The sequence below is a fragment of the Olea europaea genome, chromosome 7, assembly GCF_002742605.1.
Source record: "Olea europaea var. sylvestris chromosome 7, O_europaea_v1, whole genome shotgun sequence".
NCBI lineage: Eukaryota > Viridiplantae > Streptophyta > Magnoliopsida > Lamiales > Oleaceae > Olea > Olea europaea.
This window is the reverse complement of record NC_036243.1, coordinates 5,896,422-5,914,757: the sequence shown is the minus strand read 5'-3', so window position 1 is coordinate 5,914,757 and position 18,336 is coordinate 5,896,422. Positions and strand designations below refer to the sequence as shown.

Genomic DNA, 18,336 nt, shown 5'->3' with positions numbered 1-18,336 from the left:
TTGTTTAACCTATTTATACTTACATTATTTGGGCCACTTGATTGCGAGACAAATTGGTCTCTTTCTCTCATTTTGAGAGACCCGTCCACAACCTCTCCTTCTTGGCCAATTCGTGTGTTTTCTTCTTCCACTTTCTTTGCCTCTTTGTGTCTATCATTTTAGTAGTGATATTCTATGAGATTTCTTGTTCCTTTGTAGTCTCCTAATTGAAATATATCATTGGCAATCGAAAGTGAACTTAGTATTGTCTTGGGTTCGTAGTTGTCGGCTTTGTGGTGTTGGAATAGGGTATAAACTGAGTTTGGGTAATCTTTTGTGATCAATATTGCATCACTATATATTTTCCATTTTTCAAGTCTCTTGAAAGCTAATATGTATCAGAGAAATTAGAAGATTTAGCAAATTTTTTTGTTAGTCTTTTGTATTTGGTTATACTTAAATCTCATCCCAAAAAAAAAAAAAATTTGTTCGAGCGATGACACTTAGAACACTTGTTTGATATGCAATACAAACCGGTAACGTAAATTTATTACTTGAAATGTCCAACCCCCAACTAATACAATGCGTTAAACATATTTTTAATATCACATATTGCTTGTCGCTTTGAATGGCTACTTTTACCTAAAAATTTTATAATTGAAAGTTGAGAAACTCATTCAGATCGTGAAAAAATGGAAGACAAAAACCAGAAAGACTATTGTCAATCCATTCCTGATTTATTCATCGACATAATTAACAACAATTCATTATATGCCATTAGCTAGACATGAAGGGGCAGCCTGAAGGTGTGTTTTTGCCCTTAATCAAATCTGCCAGCAGTTCTCCATGGTCATAAATGAACTCCGCCTTCACAAGGAGTGTTCATCCAACTGTTTCAATACATCAAAGAACATTTTTAGTGCTCAGCACTGGAAAGTATATAATGAACTATTGAAGATATTGCAACCTCTTTCAAATTTTGCTGCTTGATGTTGTGTAGCTTTGTATAATTCACTTTTACAAACTAGCCATAGCATGCACTATTGGACGAGACAAAAATTTTAAGCCTTTTTCTTTCTTTCTTTCTTTCCTTTTTTTCTCTCTTAATAAAATCTTGTGCTATCCTAGCAAACAAGACACAGACATGTTTACTGCACGGTGAATTGTATAATTGAAAAGATTTTAACTTTTTTCTTGATACTACTTATTGTCGTATGTTGAATAATCGACCTCCAATTGGTGAAATTGCGGGCTCAGGATACCAATCCCAACCTTATCAAAACACCCAAGCAATCACAATCCAAAACCTTAAACTGCTTCCACACTCCGGTTGCTCAAGATTTGTACCCACAAAGGACACAAAGAGATGGTCTTTGCAGCCACAAAGGCCAGAGAAGAACAAGAAGACACGGCCAACAAGAAACACAAAGCAAAGGGGCAGGGACGTTATTCTCTCAAACAAGACTAAGGCAAACACACATATTTTTGACAAAACAAAGGAGGCTAGTATGTATAGGTTATGTTAGGTTAAAGTGATGGGGTCAAGCCCAATACAAATACGATAAATGGGCTAGCATATATAAGCCATCCAACGAGACTATTTAATTAGGTTGCTTCCAATGACCCAAATAGTTTTAGGATCGGGTCATCAATCTTGGATGTCGATATTTATTTTTTTCAAACATCGGTTTAACATCATTGTTCAGATTATTGGGTATCAAAACCCAACATCGTATAATTCGACTTCGCTAAACAAGCCAAAACATGTTTAGTATTAATTGTAAATAGACAAGATTTTAATATTTTTTCTTCCTCGATATTATCGAGCATCATAATCTACCATACCAAAAAAGACATGGGGGTTTTAGAAATTTAAAGATGAAGATTAAGTGGAAGTACCTCAAAAATGCTCATTGCAAAAAAAATTCCACCTTTTCTCCAGTAGGAGCATGCCCTTTAAAAGGGCCATCCATGAAACCCCACTGCCTAAATTTGTGCGCAATTACAGGAGGTCCTGAATACACTTGTAGAATTTCAAGCACAAATCAGCGTGGCAATGTTGTTTTGAAAAGTGTTTGTGATGAACCAACTGTTTCCTCCTCAGAATTGTAGAATCTCAAAGATGTTGGCAAGGATATCTGAAGAAATGCATTGTAACTCCTATTTTTACAATTTCCTCCAATATGAATAATTTTCTACTAGCTTACATGATTCAGTAAACATTGTTATAGCGTTTTCCTTAAGGAAACCTCTTTCTACTGGAAAATCATAAAATGCCATGGGAACTTACCACATCCAGAAGGTGTCCTTATTTTCTGTATTAACTAAATTCTCAATGTTATTAAAAAAAATGATACTTTTAAAGCCAAATTTGAACTTCTTTGCATCAACAGTCTTGTACTCATCTGAATCTGCCTTGTGTACTTCCGTCTCCCATGTCTTCACAAGCCTCTGCACTTTCTCTTCAAGTGATCCAATCGGCCATTTCTACAACATACATATTCATTTGGTTTAAAAATTAGTTTTAAAAAGAAAAAATAAAATTAGAATGATAATCAAGAATGTTTCGCATGATTGATATTTGACGCACATAAGCATGATTTATTTTGAAAAATCAGATCACAACAGATTCGCGTTACAACAGAGACAAGAGTCAACTTGCATGGAAAACTTATCTTTGGTTACTAATTTGAAATTTTTGTGGGATTAAAACTCGAAATAAGCATCGAAATTGCATACATTAGTTCTTCCTTCTTCAAAGAGCTTGTTTACATCATTATAATTGGGAGGACCAAAATTTCATTTGGTGTTGTTGATCTCCTCTTCACTCAAGTAGGATCTGTATTGTCTCCAGAAGCAGCAGAAGTTGCCATATTTACACTGAATATGGATGTTCTTGGAACAGAAACTTTAAGCTTGAAGAGTATAGGACTCCTATTTGTAATTTGTTGTTTCTTATGTAAGTATCATCAAATAAGACAAATGTCAGTGGAATATAAGGAAAGAATATAAAGCACAATCTTTATATTTAGTAGGTTGTCATTAATAAATATTGTAATTGATAGTTACCATATTTAGTTTAATTTTGATGGAACCTCTCACATCAAGGGCATCGAGTCTCAATGTCTCATTGAGTATTATTCAGTTTACTTAACATGGTATCAGAGCCAAGTCATTAATATTTCCTCTTGTTTTCTCGGTTGGCGGGAGGAGCTTCCCGTCCAGTCAATCTTCTTGGTATTTCAATAGTCTTCAAACTTGATTTCTTATCAAGCTCTTCCTCCACGTTATATATATATTACTCTCTCTCTCTCTCTCTCTCTCTCTCTCTCTTTTTCATTTGTAAGCTTCGTTACAGTTGCTAGCAGGGAAGCGGTCATCACCACTGCCAAAGCGACCCCCGCCTCTACTCGCCACGGCCACTATCATCTCTTCCGCCCCTGAAGCCACCATCGTTTTTTTTCTTCTTAATTTTCAAATTTTCCAGAGCCTCAAACATAGTTTAGAATTGTAGATTTTCTGGAATTTCTCTTGGACCAGGAAACCTAATTTCTTGGTGATGCTACCAAAAAATATTACCTGAAAGATCTCGAACTTGATGATCAAACTTCAGACTTTGATGAACACGAACGATCTTTAAACACCTGCAACAAAGGCAACTAGGTGTGTGCTCGTCACCCCTCCGATGCTTAAGTCAGATAAGGAATTTAGTACCTGAGGCTATAAACTGAATATAATGAAAAAGGTACCTCAAGAATGAGCACAGGTTGTTCATTTATAGGTGTTAACGATGGAGTCCTAGAAGGACCTATTCTTTCGCGGTCCTTATCCTTGTAGGAAAATGAGTTGTGTTTTTACCTCAAGTATTCAAATCATTGTTTGAGTCAAAGAAGGAGTCTAACATGGTAGGGACTATGGTCAAAGTAGGATTAGTGTTCCCATAGGTCGTATAGAAAAGCTGATGAGTCGACATACATACCCCAACCTCAAATGCCCAACCTTGTTTTGGTGGTTTTAGGGCATATTGAGATCGGGGTTCATGAGAAGTGGACGGGGTTCATGGTCGAGTTCAGGATTGAGAAGATCTAAGATCATCACTGGCCCCCATGCATCGAGGTCGTAGATTTCCATCCAAGCCGAGTCTACGAGTGAAGTGCATAGGCATGAATGTCCAAGTGTTTTTCCACCTGCCGAGCGTTTGACGGGATGTCGGAGAGCGACCTAAGATGGTCGCCACGTGTAATGTCAGAGCACGACCTTAGATTCTCGCCACGTGTCTTGGTCCAAGGGTTGAGATTGCATGACCGTTGGTATTCCTCAGTCCTCTATAGATACCCCAACTTTCACCCCCATTTTTCAGTTTTAACTCTCATCTCCCAGTAAATCAAGCTCGAGTTCAGGGATTAGTGGGTTTGTGAGTGACCATCCACAGAGGTAAGAGTTCGAGCCCTTAGGTTGTTTTATTTGATTATAGTATAATGTCGAGTAGTGATAATACTGGGTTTAGTAATAGTGACAGTAGCCAGGCTCCTAGAGTCTCGAACCATAGTGATAGGCTTGAAGATGTAAATACATCCATTATTCCTATGGCCATCCCCGTTAACTCCCATATTGACGTCCTGACATACCCCAAGGAGCCAACCAAGTACAAAGAACATGTAATTATTAAATAGCTAGAGTTCAAGGTCATGCCAATTTGTGACATTAGAACCCCAGGGCCAACTGAGACCGTGTTAGGAGCTCGGGAAGGGGAGATGACCTTTTTTAGGGACGCTCTTAAGGCCAGGCTTAAGTGGCCTCTTCACCCATTTTTCATCCATTTTCTGATCTCATACTACCTGTGTCCGGGTCAACTAGCCCCGAATGGTTGGAGGTTATTAGTGTATTTCTTCATACTGTGTAGGTGCCTCGAGGTTGAACCTAGGGTCGACCTACTTCGAATGGTCTTTGATATGAAATTCTCCGCGGGGTATAACTGTTTTGTTTATTTATCCACTAAGGGGGGGTTTAGAACTCCTGATACCCCTAGCTCACTTAGGGGTTGGAAGGAACATTTCTTTTTTGTGAAGCCTCAAGACCCCGACCATCCCTTTAGCCCGAGGTGGGAAATCCCCGATAAGGATAGGTTTAACAAAGGTTAGGCTTATTTTGAGGTTCTAGAGAGAGATAGGCTGAGGTTAGTGAACCACGACCCCCTTGTGGACAAGATCAATTACTTGCTTGAAGACGACACACTCCTTGCTAACATGAAAGGCCTCGAGGGTACGGTCTTTCTTTTTATGTAATCTTTGCCATTTCACGTGTAAACATCGATCTATAGTTTGAGCTAATGCCTTGTTGTATTTCTGCTTGCAGAATTTGAGATGTCTTTCGATCCATCAGCCCTCTTGGACAACGTACATAAAAAAGCAAAGGGCTCGAACTCTAAATCCCCGACGACGACCTCGTCCAAAGGGAAAAAGGGGCACGAGAGGCCGCCCGTCTAACTATGGTGGACCTGGGGTAGAGCTCACAAAACCCGACCCCTCCACGGCAGCTAACCCCCCAACAACAAGTGATGGTTCGTACCCCTTGTTAGGGGTCGAACCTCCTAGCTGATGATGACGACCATATGCCCACCAAGTCGCTCGAGGAGTACGCTGACTGTGCTCTCATTTAGGGCATAGTTGATAAGTATGAGAAGGAGGTCGAGATGAATGAAGGGGTTCGGACTCTTGAGCTCCTTACATTGAAGGTTGGCTTTTAATATGAATGCTTCTGGTAACCTCGATAGGTTTCTTAATTTGTATTAACATCGGGCTCCATACTTGTTTTCGCAGACACTAAGCGTAGCTCGGGATCTGGGGCTCAAGGGCTTGAATTCCTCAGATCGCATAGTCGAGCTCGAGATTAAGAGTGAGGTTGCGCTTAAGAGGGCCCTGGAGGCAGCTAAGGTGGACCTTAAGAAGGCCGAGGATGAGGTCGGGTTGGCAAGGGACGAAGCCGAGGAAGCGAAGCTCGAGCTCATTCAGTCCTGAAGCTCTTTTGAGGTGGAGCTTGCGAATGTTCGAGCAGAAGCCCGAGCTCAGGCCGTCGATGACTTTAAGAAGTCTGATGAGCTCAAGACTCTCCTGAGTCAGTACGGGTCTATCTCGTATTACTATGGGTTGCGGCTAGCTCGTTCATTCCTTAGGACGAAGCTTCCCGAGGATTTGAAGCCCGTAGTGGAGGAGCTAAAGACTGTGAACGAGCTCGCTAAGGACCTCGAGTTATCTTCCTCTGAGGGCGATGGGAATGATGATGACAACGATGCTGGGACCCCCGACAATGGAAGGGGGAGCGACCCCATCGACCTAGATTAGGCCCCTTCCCTAACCCCGAAATTGATATTTTTGTAACTTTTTCTTTTTGCTCATGTTATCTGCCCGATCTGGGTTTATGAACTTTTTATGATTTTGATTAAATGCAAAGTTTATTGTTCAAACTGGGCTTTTATCTTTGAGAGGGAATTTTATCAGTTCATGCATTTTATTTTTCCTACGAGATCGGGCGTTGATCCTGTGTTTGAGTATGAACATTATAATTTTGAATTCGAGCTTTTATTATAGTTTAGAGTTCGATTGTTAGTGTAGGTAACTCATAGCTCGAGTGTATGTAATAGTTCGGGTGTACTGCTTAACAATACTTATCGTTGAAACTATGGACACATCGATCCTTTAAACAATACTGATCGTGGGGCATCAATTTCAAAGTTCAACGGTATATTGTTGGGGGCAACTAGTTCGTGCACTTGTGTTTGGTATTGATTTGATTCTTTGTTTATATCGAGGGGGGACCAATTGGGTCGCTGATGAATTAATGAAAACGTCGATCATAGTTATATGAGGGCAATTATATCATGCCCCCGACCTCGATCTCAGAATTCATGCTTGGTTGAGCACTTTGGGATCGATAAAGTCAGGGATGGTTAGATGAGGGGCAATTATATCATACCCCGACCTCGATCTCAAAATTCTTTCTTTGCTCGCCATTCTAGGATTGATGATGTTACTACTTGAGGTCATGTGTTTGGAATTCGTCTAGTGTTAGCTGCATGCGTGGGGCACGGCCTTATGCTAATTTTGTAAAGGTATTAGCTGCACGCATGAGGCACGACCTTATGCTAATTTTGTAAAGGTATTAGCTACACGAGCGGGGCACGGCCTTATGCTAATTTTGTAAAGGTATTAGCTGCATGCGCGGGGCACGACCTCACGCTAATTTAATAGGGAACCGACATCATAAAGAAAATTCTATGTTCTATTAAAAAGGCTCAAGGGCATTTGATACCCGAGCTTATTTGAGCATGAGCTAACAGGGCATTAGAGCTCGAAAAGTAAAAATGAAATTAAGCAAACATAAAGCGGGCATGCAAGCCCTAAAAGGAAAATTATAGCTAAAGCTAGTCACTTGTAATATATTTTCAGATTATTGGCGTTCCATGGCCTAGGGAGTGGTTTTCCCAATGTGTCTCTGAGGCTATAGGCTCCACCTTTAAGTTTTCTTATGACCTCGTAGGGTCCCTCCCATGTCAATCCGAGTTTCCCTAGTTGGTGTCCGGCGACTTCTGCTTTTCTAAGGACAAGATCGCCAGCTCTGAACCTCCTTGTCTGGACATTGTTGTTGAAGTGCTTCGCTGTTCTATTTTGACAACTCGCAGCCCTAAGTGAGGCTTGCTCCCTTACCTCTTCAAGCAAGTCAAGGTGCTCGGTAGTTTGCGTCTCCCTATTTATCTCGAGCTTTCTTATTGTGGAGAGGCTAACCTCAATTGGGATGGTCGCCTCAAGTCCAAAAGCAAGCATGAAGGACGTTTCACCAGTTGTTGTCTTGTGCGAAGTCCTATATGCCCATAGTATCGAAGGCAGTTCGTCAGGCCAGTCACCTTTAGCATCCCCTATCTTTGTTCGAAGGTCCTGCAATATGATCTGATTAGTTACTTCGGCTAGCCCATTACTTTGTAGGTGTGAGACCGAGGCCAAGCGATGATCAATCCCATTGCTAGCGCAGAAGTTCCTGAACTGGGGATTGTCGAATTGCCTTCCATTATCTATGATGAGGACTTTTGGTATCCCAAACCTGCATATGACGAACTTCCATATGAATGACCTGAGTTTCGGCTCTGAAATTGTTGCTAGAGGCTCGGCTTCTACCCACTTTGTGAAATACTCCACTGCCACAGCCACAAATTTTAATTGTCCTCGAGCCAAAGGGAATGGCCCAAGAATATCAACTGTCCATTATTTGAAAGGAGCTGAGTAGTGAATGGATGTTAGTTCCTCAGCAGGAGCGTGTATGATGTGGCCAAACTTTTGGCACTTATCGCACTTTCAGACGTAATCTGTGGTATCTTTCTTCAAACTTGGCCAGTAGTATCCATACCTTATCAACTTATATGCAAGAGCTCGGGTTCCCTGGTGATTTCCACAAATGCCTTCGTGAACTTCAGTCATTGCTTGAAGAGACTCGGAAGGTTTGAGACATCTTAGATAGGGGAGTGTGAAACTCCTGCGGAATAGGACTCCTTCGATTATACAATATCTAACAGCTCTATACCAAATGCTTCTGGCAAGCTAAGGGTCTGCAGGAATGTTACCATTACTTATGTAATCAACTATTAGATCCATCCAGGAGGGCTCATGGTCGATGTCCATGACACTTGGCTTTTGAGCTATGCTTGGTTCCGCAACCATCTTGACGTGCACGGTTCTATCGAGCCCGTCTACACCCATGAAGACGAGTCTGGATAATGCATCAGCCTTGGTATTTTCGGCTCTGGCTACCTTCAGAATTTCACAACTTACGAACTACCTCTGGAGGTTATGTACTTTCAAACAATATAAGCTCATTTTTTTTATCCTTTCTTTCAAAAGACCCCTCGATTTGTCCAACCACTAGCTGCGAGTCACTGAAAACTTTGACGAGCTCACACTCAAGATTTTTCGCGAGTTCCAGGGCTATAACAACGGCTTCATACTCTGCTTCGTTATTGGTAGCTTCGAATTCAAATTTGAAAGCACATTGTATCTCCGTAGTCTTGTCCAGACTTGTGATGATGATGCTGGCCCCCGATCCCAAGCTATTGGATGCTCCATCAACAAAAATCTCCCATATTTCTAAGGTCGAGTTCGAGCCCTTGGCCGGTGTTTCTGAGGATCCGGAGTAAGTTCTGCTATGAAGTCGGCCAAAGTTTGGGCCTTGATTACAGGTCGTGGCTTGAACTCTATATCAAATTCGTCGAGTTCACTTGCCCATTTCAGCAGTCTTCTTGAGATGTTCGGCTTCTGAAGCATATGTCTAAGAGGTTAGTTGGTGAGCACAACAATTGGATGTGACTGGAAGTACGACGGTATTTTTCTGGCAGCTATTACTAAAGTAAGGACGAGTTGTTCCGCAAGCGTGTATCGTGTTTCCGTATCGAGGAGCACTTTACTTACATAGTAAACGGGTTGCTGAACTCTTCCTTTTTCCTTTACCAAGACACTGCTTACTACGTTCTGAGAAACGACCAAGTATAATAGCAGCGTGTCACCGGGTTCGGGTTTAGTAAGGACTGGAGGCGTTGATAATGTCTGCTTGACGTCCTGAATAGTTAAGTTTCATTCCTCATTCCAGTCGAACTCTTTATTTCCCCTAAGTAGTTTGAAAAAGGGGAAACACCTGTCTGCTGTCAGAGAAACAAACCTGTTTAGTACTGCTACGCGACCTGTCAACTTCTGAATGTCCCTTTTGCACTTAGGGGCCTCCATACTTATTAGAGCTTGGATTTTATCTGGATTTGCCTCTATTCCTCTCTGTGTGATCATAAAACCCAAGAATTTTCCAGATGCCACCCCAAACGCACACTTTGTCGGGTTGAGCTTCATGTTGTACCTACTTAATGTAGCAAACACTTCCTCCAGATTAGAAACATGACTATTCAACTGTTTGTTCTTAACCACCATATCATCCACATATGCTTTGACCGTTTTCCCAATTAGCTTGGCGAAGATCTTGTTCACCAACCTTTGATATGTTGCTCCAACATTCTTCAGTCCAAAGGGCATGACCCTGTAGCAATAGATGGTTGAATCTACCATGAATGAGGTCTTCTCTTGATCTTCTTCTGCCATGAAAATTTGGTGATACCCCGAGAAAGCATCCAAGAAGTTGTACAGCATATGACCTAACGTGCTATCTACCAAATTGTCAATTCGAGGTAAGGGGTAGCTGTCTTTGGGGCATGCTTTATTCAGATCTGTGAAGTCAATGCAAACTCGCCACTTTCCATTAGCTTTCTTGACAAGAACAACATTGGCAAGCCATTCGAGATATTGTACTTCTCGAACGAACTGTGCATTAACAAGTTTGGCAATCTCCTCTTTTATGACTTCTCACCTTTCTGGTGCAAACTGCCTCTTCCTTTGCTTCACATGTCTTGCTTCTGAGTTTACGTTAAGTCTATGTAATGTAACCTCTAGATCAATTCCAGGCATGTCCTCAACATTCCAAGCAAATACATTAATGTTGCAGGAGAGATAACTTAGAAGTTCAGACATGACCGCTACATTTAACCCCCGACCAATTGTCACTTTTCTTCTAGGGACGATCTTGACATCTCCCAATCCTTCCACTGGAGCCAACCTCCCGTGATTTTTGTGCTCTAGCTCTATAACTTGCATGACGTCATTTTTTATTTTTCGAACGCTGGTCACATAACACTGTCGGGCCACTGTTTGATTACCTCGGACTACCTCGATTCCATTAGAAGTAGGGAATTTCATAGCTCGGTGGAAAGTTGAGACAATAGCTCAAATTCTGTTGAACAGTGGTCTTCCCAATATGGCATTGTAAGCCATTGGCTTACGGACAACTTCAAAGATAGTGATTTGCGTTACCTATTTACCTTCGGCCCCCAATGTTAAGGGTAACTCGACGATACCTTCCGGGGTGATGACCCCACCTCCAAATCCTTGGAGGGGTGTTTTGACTGGCTTGAGTTGCTCTGATGAGATCCCCATTTGAACAAAGGTTTCATGAGACTGTATGTTTGCTACACTTCCGTTATCTACCAGAATTCTCTTGACTTCAAAGTTAGCGATGATGACAGATATGACAAGGGCATCATTATGAGGGAATGCTATGCCTTCCAAGTCATCCGTTCCAAAAGTGATGCCCTCTGTATGGCCAAGATCTGGTCTTGAGATGATTGGAGGCTGCTTGGCATACTGTTTACGCCCGCTGCTAAAATCTTCTCTTGAGGCTGTTCCTCCGACAATGATATTAATAGTGCCTGCAGTTGGTTGCTTGTTTCCCCAACCTTCTGGGCCTTGCCCCCGTTCTAATTATTCCTCGAGCACTTGTCATTGCTAATGTAAGAGCTCAGAAATCCCCTTTTTATAAGAGCTTTGATTTCTCGCTTTAAGGCCAGATAGTCTTCCGTTGTATGCCCGTGATCTCTATGGAAATCACAGTATTTACTCTTGTTGCGAGTATCGGGAGGAGACCACAATCGGGGAGGCCACTTCAGTTCCCTCGAGTCCTTGATTTCTATCAGGATGTTGGACCTTGAAGTGTTCAAATGGGTAAAAGACGTTGAAGATGGATCATTCCTTAGTTTGACCCTTAGTGTCTCTTGTCTCAAGCTGGAATCATGCGGCCTTTTCTGATGAGGAAACTTCCCTTTTTGGGGCCATGGTTTCTTCTATATTGATGTACTTCTCAGTCCATGTAAGTAGCTCGGTGACTGACTTCGACGAGGTCTTAGACAAGGACATCTTGAATGCTTCGCACTTAATGGTATATGTCAGCGCTGAGACTGCAGCTGTGATATGTAGATCGAGGATCTGAAGCCTTTCTTTATTGAACCTGGTCATGAAACTACGCAGTGTTTCATTGGGTCCTTGACGCATCTGCATGAGTGATGCGGCTGTCTTTCTAATTTGTTTGCTGCTCGCAAAGAAAGCGGAGAACTTATTGGCAAAATCTGAGAAGGAGGTGATAGAGTTCGGTTCCAATGTGGAAAACCAATCTCTAGCTACGTTTGTGAGGGTTTAGGGAAATGCCTTGCACATTACTGCATCATGTGCAACCTGTAAGTTCATGATATCTGTGTATACATTGAGATGATTGATGGGGTCGGTTATCCCATCGTACTCCTTTATCCGAGGATACTTGAACCTATCGGGAAGGGGATGTGAGAGGACTTCTGGAGTGAATGGTGTATTGGGGGTGAACCCTATTGCTGCCCGAGTATTTTGTTGCATACCTGCTGCTATGCCTTCTTGAATAATTCTAACAAGTTCGGTGGAGTCCATTGTGACAGACCTTGAGCCTGAAGCCACCTGTGGTACACCTGAAGTTCCAGCTCCACCGTCATCATGGGCTGCATGACGGACTCGAGCTCGGGCATCTGCCATAAAGCCACCTTCAGGGATTGGGTATGTGACGGATGCGAATTTCTCTGGCTTAACAATTAGGTTAATGCGGCCACCTGCTGACGAAGTTCTTCAAAAGCTCCGGCGAAAACAACAACTTGAGGATGTGCTGGCATCTCCGACGACTATTCTTGAGGGATATGGCGTTCCTCGGGAGGATGAGGGTTATCTGGGACGGATGAGCTTGTTGGAGGAAGACCTGAACGTGTATTGACCATGGCTTTTGGTAGTGAGTTCCCACAGATGGCGCCAATGATGCTACCAAAAAATATTACCTGAAAGATCTCGAACTTGATGATCGAATTTCAGACTTTGATGAACACGAACGGTCTTTGAATACCTATAACAAAGGCTAGGGCTGGGCAAATCTCCTGACCGAACCGAACCAAATCGAACCCGACAGTTCTTGTCAAATTAAATACCCGAACGGGTATCTGAATTGAGAACCGACGGGTACGGTTCGATTCTCGGTTCTAGACCAAGAACTGAATCTTTTTAATTTTTTTTTATATTGAATAAATCAAATTGTCAAATTAACAATTTCTAAATCCAATTTTTTGGCCCAATAATTTGTTTCATTTCTAATTTTTTTATTTTTGGCCCAATTACCTATTTTATTGTTTCATTTCTTAGCCCAACAAAGATCCAACCCACTAAATAACCCTAAACACTTACACTAAAGTGCATAACGTTGTCTCGACTCTCGCACTCACTCTCGCAGCCTCGCTGACATTCCAAAATCTATAAAATCACTGGCCAACACTGTGACCTCCGAATGAAGCTGTGACCTCCGTTGATCGAAACTTTGACCGTAGCAATCATTTGAACAAGATAATCTACTAATCTCTGACATTCCAAAACCATTGAATGTGTCATTAGTTGTATTTATATAATGTTGTTATAAATGTTAAAAAATTTAATTATAGTATAGAACCGAACTGAACCGAACTCGAACAGTTCCATAATTATATTTGGACCCGACGGTTCCATTTACTAGATACCCAAAAATTTTGGTTCGGTTCAATTTTAAAGAGAATCGAACCGAACCGACCCACGCCCATCTCTAACAAAGGCAATGAGGTTTGTGCTCATCGCCCCTCTGATACTTAAGTCAGATAGGGAATTTAGTGCGTGAGGCTATAAACTGAAGATAATGAAAAACGTACCTCAAGAATGAACACAGGTTGTGTATTTATAGGTGTTAACGATGGAGTTCTAGAGGGACTTATTCTTTCGCGGTCCTTATCCTCGTAGGAAAAGGAGTTGTGTTTTACCTCAAGTATTCAAATCATTGTTTGAGTCAAAGAAGGAGTCTAACAGGGTAGGGATTGTGGTCAAAGTAGGATTAGTGTTCCCATGGGTTATATAGAAAAGCTTATGAGTCGACATACATACCCCGACCTCAAATGCCCGACCTTGTTTTGGTGGTTTTAGTGCATATTAAGATTGGGGTTCATGACAAGTGGTCGGGTTCATGGTCGAGTTCGAGATTGACGAGATCTGAGATCATCACTTGGGTTCCTTTGGTTTTGTCAATTTCTTGTGGTCTCAACTTTAAGTTCTGTGTATAGGCGTTTACCTACTCTGTGACTATCTTTCTTGGATACCGACGACTTATGTAACCATCGAACTCTCCTGCTAGATCGAGGGCCGACTACAGCATCATCTTGTGGTGACCTAGTCGGCAAATCACGAGGTGTCAATCACTCTGCTGGTTGTCGGAATCATGGTAGACTCTGGCTTCTCTTTTTGGTAAACAATCATCGTTCGTGTTGTCAACCGTGGTAGATTTTAGACTTCTTGGTGGCTGAAATTGTAACGGGTTAATAGATCGTGGGAAACAGGTTTCTTCTGTTGCTGAAATTGTGGGCTGGGCAACAGCTATGTCAAGAAAATATTCTTGGGCCTCTCTATTATCTACCATTTGGGCCAAACTTGGGTTGCTATTCATACATTAGATACATTTTTATGACTCTATTAGGTATTAGGGTTTCTGTGGGTGAAGCCCTCTATATGTCAATAAAGCTGGGCCTATTTTTGTTCAGTGTCCGATGAGTGTAATGCAAGTGCAAGGCCAAAATTTGTGGGCTTTTGAATAAGTTGCAAAGTAGCTAGCAATTGTAATTTATTTTTGTTTGAAGAGGATTGCAAGAGAGAAGAGGAGCATCTTTCGATTCTTTTAGTGTAGGCTGTTTTGTGAAATTTCTCCCAACTACAGTATCTTGGCCAGCGATATATTGCTGGGTTTTTGGCCGGTGTATTGGCGTTAGAGCTTTTGTCGGATCACGAATTATGTGGTTGACTAAGTTCTCTCGACAGATAAAGCTCACTGTGTGTGTCGGCACACTTCGTAGATTTTTTTTGGAAATTCTTTTTTGGGTGTGAGCTCTCTGGAATGTCTTTGGAGTGTTCTTGGAGTGGTTTTCGAGTAGTTTTTGATTGCTTCTACATTATTTCTTATTCTTGGTCTCTCGTCATCACTAATTTTCGTAGATGTTTGCTCTGTTTTGGATTTCTTCTTCGTGGGCACAAGTATTCTCATCGTCGTCAATTTAAGATTGCAAATTGATGATTTTACTAGCGTCAATTTGAGAAGGGATGTCAGTGGAATATAAGGAAAAAATATAAAGCACAATCTTTATATTTAGCCTTTGTTTGAACCACATTAGTAGAATAAAAATGCATTTTTGAATAATATATTAATGGGAAATGTGTGGTTAAAAAATAAGGAAATATTTTGGATTTGCGTGTAACATTATTTTATTAAAGAATTTGTAGTTGAAATGATATCAAATCACTGCTGAAAAATGTATTTTTTTACAAATAATGTGGCTCAAACAAGGTTTTAGTAGGGTATCATTAATAAATATTGTAATTGATGGTTACATATTTAGTTTGATTTTGGTGGAACCTCTCACATCGAAGGACATCGATTCTTATTGAGTATTATTCAGTTTATTTGACAACAACATTTGTCGGGTTGAGAAAACAATTGGAAAATTGTTTAGCAACTCACGAAATAGGGATTGGATTTTTAAACTTTTTTTTCTTGACTTTGAAAAGTCCACTGAATTCTTGGGCACGTTATTTTGTAAAAATCTTTCAAATTCAAACTATATTTCAATAATTTGATGAAGATGTTGAATCTCAAAATTGGATATTTCTTTGTGACTCTGATGCTAACTAGATCAATGTGTTTTCCATGTATAGGAATGGAAGGAGAGAAACTTCAATATTGTATCTAGTAAAGATTAGGTCTCTTTTTCCTATTTTGTATATATTACTGAAATCCTGTTACATTTATTAACAAAACAAAGGTAAGAAATCATTGTTGTAGCTATTCTAATAATCCTAAAAACAGGATATCACAAGTATAAATTTTCTAACAAATATCCTAGGTTGACAATTCCAACCCCACAGCAGCATCAGAATGTCTAATGCCATGAAGTCTCATAAACAGACAATGTATTAGCTGTTTTTTCTGTCTATTTTATTTTGAGACATTCAAACTATATCTAAAATAGATTAAAATGCGCGTGATAAGATTTGGATTCTTTTGGTACATAGCATAACTAGGCACACTTCGCGTAGTTTGTCCATTCCTATATTTAATTATGCCCTATGTATCAAACATGTCTCTGATGCCATTAGTTGTTTGAATTCCTTAAATAGATGAATTTTCCATGAAAGACGAGATTGACAAATGATATATCTACTTTGTTTTACTAAAAGTTATCTTGTTTAGTAGATTCGGAGTGGAGAAATTTTTTTCAAATATTGAATAGAAGAATACGAAAACCAGAACGACTATTGTCATAAATTATGTATAAAACCCAACAAAATAAATATAAATGCAGCAATTAATTTGAAAATCGTTATATAAATGCAGCAATTAGTTTGAAAATCCTTACAGGAATGCGTTTTCTATGGTACAGAGTGTCAATCCATTCGATACATTCCTGATTTATTCATCAAACCTAATTAACAAACAGTTCCTTTATTAAAAAGTTCATAGCTGCTGAAAAGGCTACTTCATCCACAATGCTATCCCATTAGCCAGACATTAAAGGGCAGCCAGAAGGTGTCGCCTCAGTGGAATTATCCAAGGTTTTACCCTTAATCAGACCGGCCAACAGTTCTCCACGATCACTAAAGAACTCCACCTTCACAACCTTGGAGTCTTCATCCAACTGTTTTAGCACATAAAAGAACGTGTTTAATACTCAGTAGTCGACAAAACAATGTATTAATATTGTCATGTATGTTACCAAACAAGGCACAAAAGGTGTAGTACACAATAAAACGTCTAGGATGCTATCCAGTGAAGAAGTTAAAAGGATATTAGTTAAAGATGAAGNAGGCACAAAAGGTGTAGTACACAATAAAACGTCTAGGATGCTATCCAGTGAAGAAGTTAAAAGGATATTAGTTAAAGATGAAGATAGAGTGATGGTACCTCAAAAATGCCAATCCCAAAAACTTCCAATTTTTCGCCGGTAGGAGCATGTCCTTTAAAAGGGCCCTCCATGAAACCCCAATGCCTGAATTTGTACACAATTTTAGGAGGTCCTGAATACAATTCAAGAATCTCCAATGCAAATCCCCGCGCGAATGTTGATTTGAAAAGTGTTTGTGAGGAATCAGCTGTTTCCTCATCAGGATCGTAGAATCTTAAAGATTTTGGCAAGGATGTCTGTAGAAACACGTTGTAGCTTCCCCCAATCTTAATCATTTCTTCCAATGTCAAAAACTTTCTACCTGTTTTGCATTCGACATTGTTAAATGCGTTTCCTTGAGAAAGTCTCTTTCAACGAGAAATTTATTTATTTATCACGAGTCACATCCAAGAGTGACTTTTACCTACGAGTTTTTATACTATTTTAACTTGCTTATTGGCCAGATCTCATGGGTGAACATTTTGAATGTGTTTATTAGTGTTATTATATAAGTGGGTGAGGTAGCGTAAATTATTTTTAAAACTTTCTAACTGTTTATGATGTTACATTCAACATTGTTAAATGCGTTTCCTTGAGAAAATCTCTTTCTACCGTAAATTTACATGTTAATCACAAGTATATTCTATACATGCAAACTTGATCCGTTCAATATGAGTTTAATATTGCTTGTGACACCATGTTCGACCTCTCTCCCTAACGTGTACTTAATTAACTGCCATATTAATAGAATTTTCGCCATCGTTGTGGTTGTAAAGAAAACATACCATTGACACTAAGTTTGAATTTCTTTGCATCAAGGGTCTTGTACTGATTTGGATCTGCCTTGTGTACCAGTTCCATTTCCCATGTCTTCACAAGCCTCTGCACTTTCTCTTCAGGTGATCCTTCAGGCCATATCTGCCATATACATATCCGTTGGTGTTAAAATTAGCATCAAATCGGAAAAAAAAACATCAAATGGAAAGTAACTTGGATTTTTAGGTAATAAATCGAAAATAAAGGTCGAAAACTGCATACATTAGTTCTCCCTTCTTCAAACAGCTGATTTACATCATCATAGTTTGGAGGACCAAAATTCCATTTGGTGTTTTTGATATCCTCTTCAGTCAAATAATCCCTGTACTTGTCTCCAGTTGCAGTAGAAGTTGCCATAGTTTCACTGAATTTAGAAGTTCTTGAAACGGAAACTTTAAGCTTGATAAGGATCGACTCTCATTTATTGATTCTTATATAGCAAAAATTTGTCACTTGTCAAGAAAATAATTATAAATAAAATTTTAACTTAACTTATTCATTCCAATAATAGCGCCTCATCAAATAGGATTGATTTCTTGACTTTTCCTTTATCTGTTGTCATTAGTGGGGGAGCCATGCGGTTGGCACGGAACCCTGTTTCAACAAGTTACTCTGACAATTGAAAAATTATAGGCCATAAATAAGTCAAAAAAAAGTTTTAAATATCATTTAAC

The 18,336-nt window shown here is 40.1% G+C and overlaps 2 protein-coding genes and 1 pseudogene across 2 annotated transcripts; all 3 read right to left on the bottom strand.

Annotated features, from left to right (window-relative positions):
• Nucleotides 1-756: 756 nt before the first annotated feature.
• On the bottom strand, nucleotides 757-4,332 carry LOC111397818 (annotated as a pseudogene).
• Nucleotides 4,333-8,567: 4,235 nt separating this feature from the next.
• Nucleotides 8,568-10,655, bottom strand: LOC111397817. The gene is made up of 4 exons (XM_023024794.1): nucleotides 10,428-10,655; nucleotides 9,655-10,325; nucleotides 8,887-9,217; nucleotides 8,568-8,777 (listed from the first exon to the last, which is right to left on the bottom strand). Exons 1-4 carry the CDS (start codon nucleotides 10,653-10,655, stop codon nucleotides 8,568-8,570), a joined length of 1,440 nt encoding a protein of 479 aa, XP_022880562.1.
• Nucleotides 10,656-16,258: 5,603 nt separating this feature from the next.
• Nucleotides 16,259-18,122, bottom strand: LOC111396804 (pathogen-related protein-like). Its single transcript, XM_023023326.1, has 4 exons — nucleotides 17,885-18,122; nucleotides 17,632-17,764; nucleotides 16,867-17,168; nucleotides 16,259-16,600 (listed from the first exon to the last, which is right to left on the bottom strand). Exons 1-4 carry the CDS (start codon nucleotides 18,017-18,019, stop codon nucleotides 16,463-16,465), a joined length of 708 nt encoding a protein of 235 aa, XP_022879094.1. The 5' UTR covers nucleotides 18,020-18,122; the 3' UTR covers nucleotides 16,259-16,462.
• Nucleotides 18,123-18,336: the final 214 nt, after the last annotated feature.

Excerpts from the sequence above, each read along its gene's own strand:
- LOC111397817 (XM_023024794.1), bottom strand. The coding sequence starts at position 10,655 with ATGCAAGTTATAGAGCTAGAGCACAAAAATCACGGGAGGTTGGCTCCA. Across the intron at positions 10,326-10,427 it reads TTACATTACATAGACTTAAC|TTCGTTCGAGAAGTACAATA; the intron begins GTAAACTCAGAA and ends GTTAATGCACAG. Across the intron at positions 8,778-8,886 it reads TCAGTGACTCGCAGCTAGTG|GTAGCCAGAGCCGAAAATAC; the intron begins GTTGGACAAATC and ends GAAATTCTGAAG.
- LOC111396804 (XM_023023326.1), bottom strand. The coding sequence starts at position 18,019 with ATGGCAACTTCTACTGCAACTGGAGACAAGTACAGGGATTATTTGACT. Across the intron at positions 17,765-17,884 it reads TTGAAGAAGGGAGAACTAAT|ATATGGCCTGAAGGATCACC; the intron begins GTATGCAGTTTT and ends TGTATATGGCAG. Across the intron at positions 17,169-17,631 it reads ATTCAAACTTAGTGTCAATG|GTAGAAAGTTTTTGACATTG; the intron begins GTATGTTTTCTT and ends AATGCAAAACAG.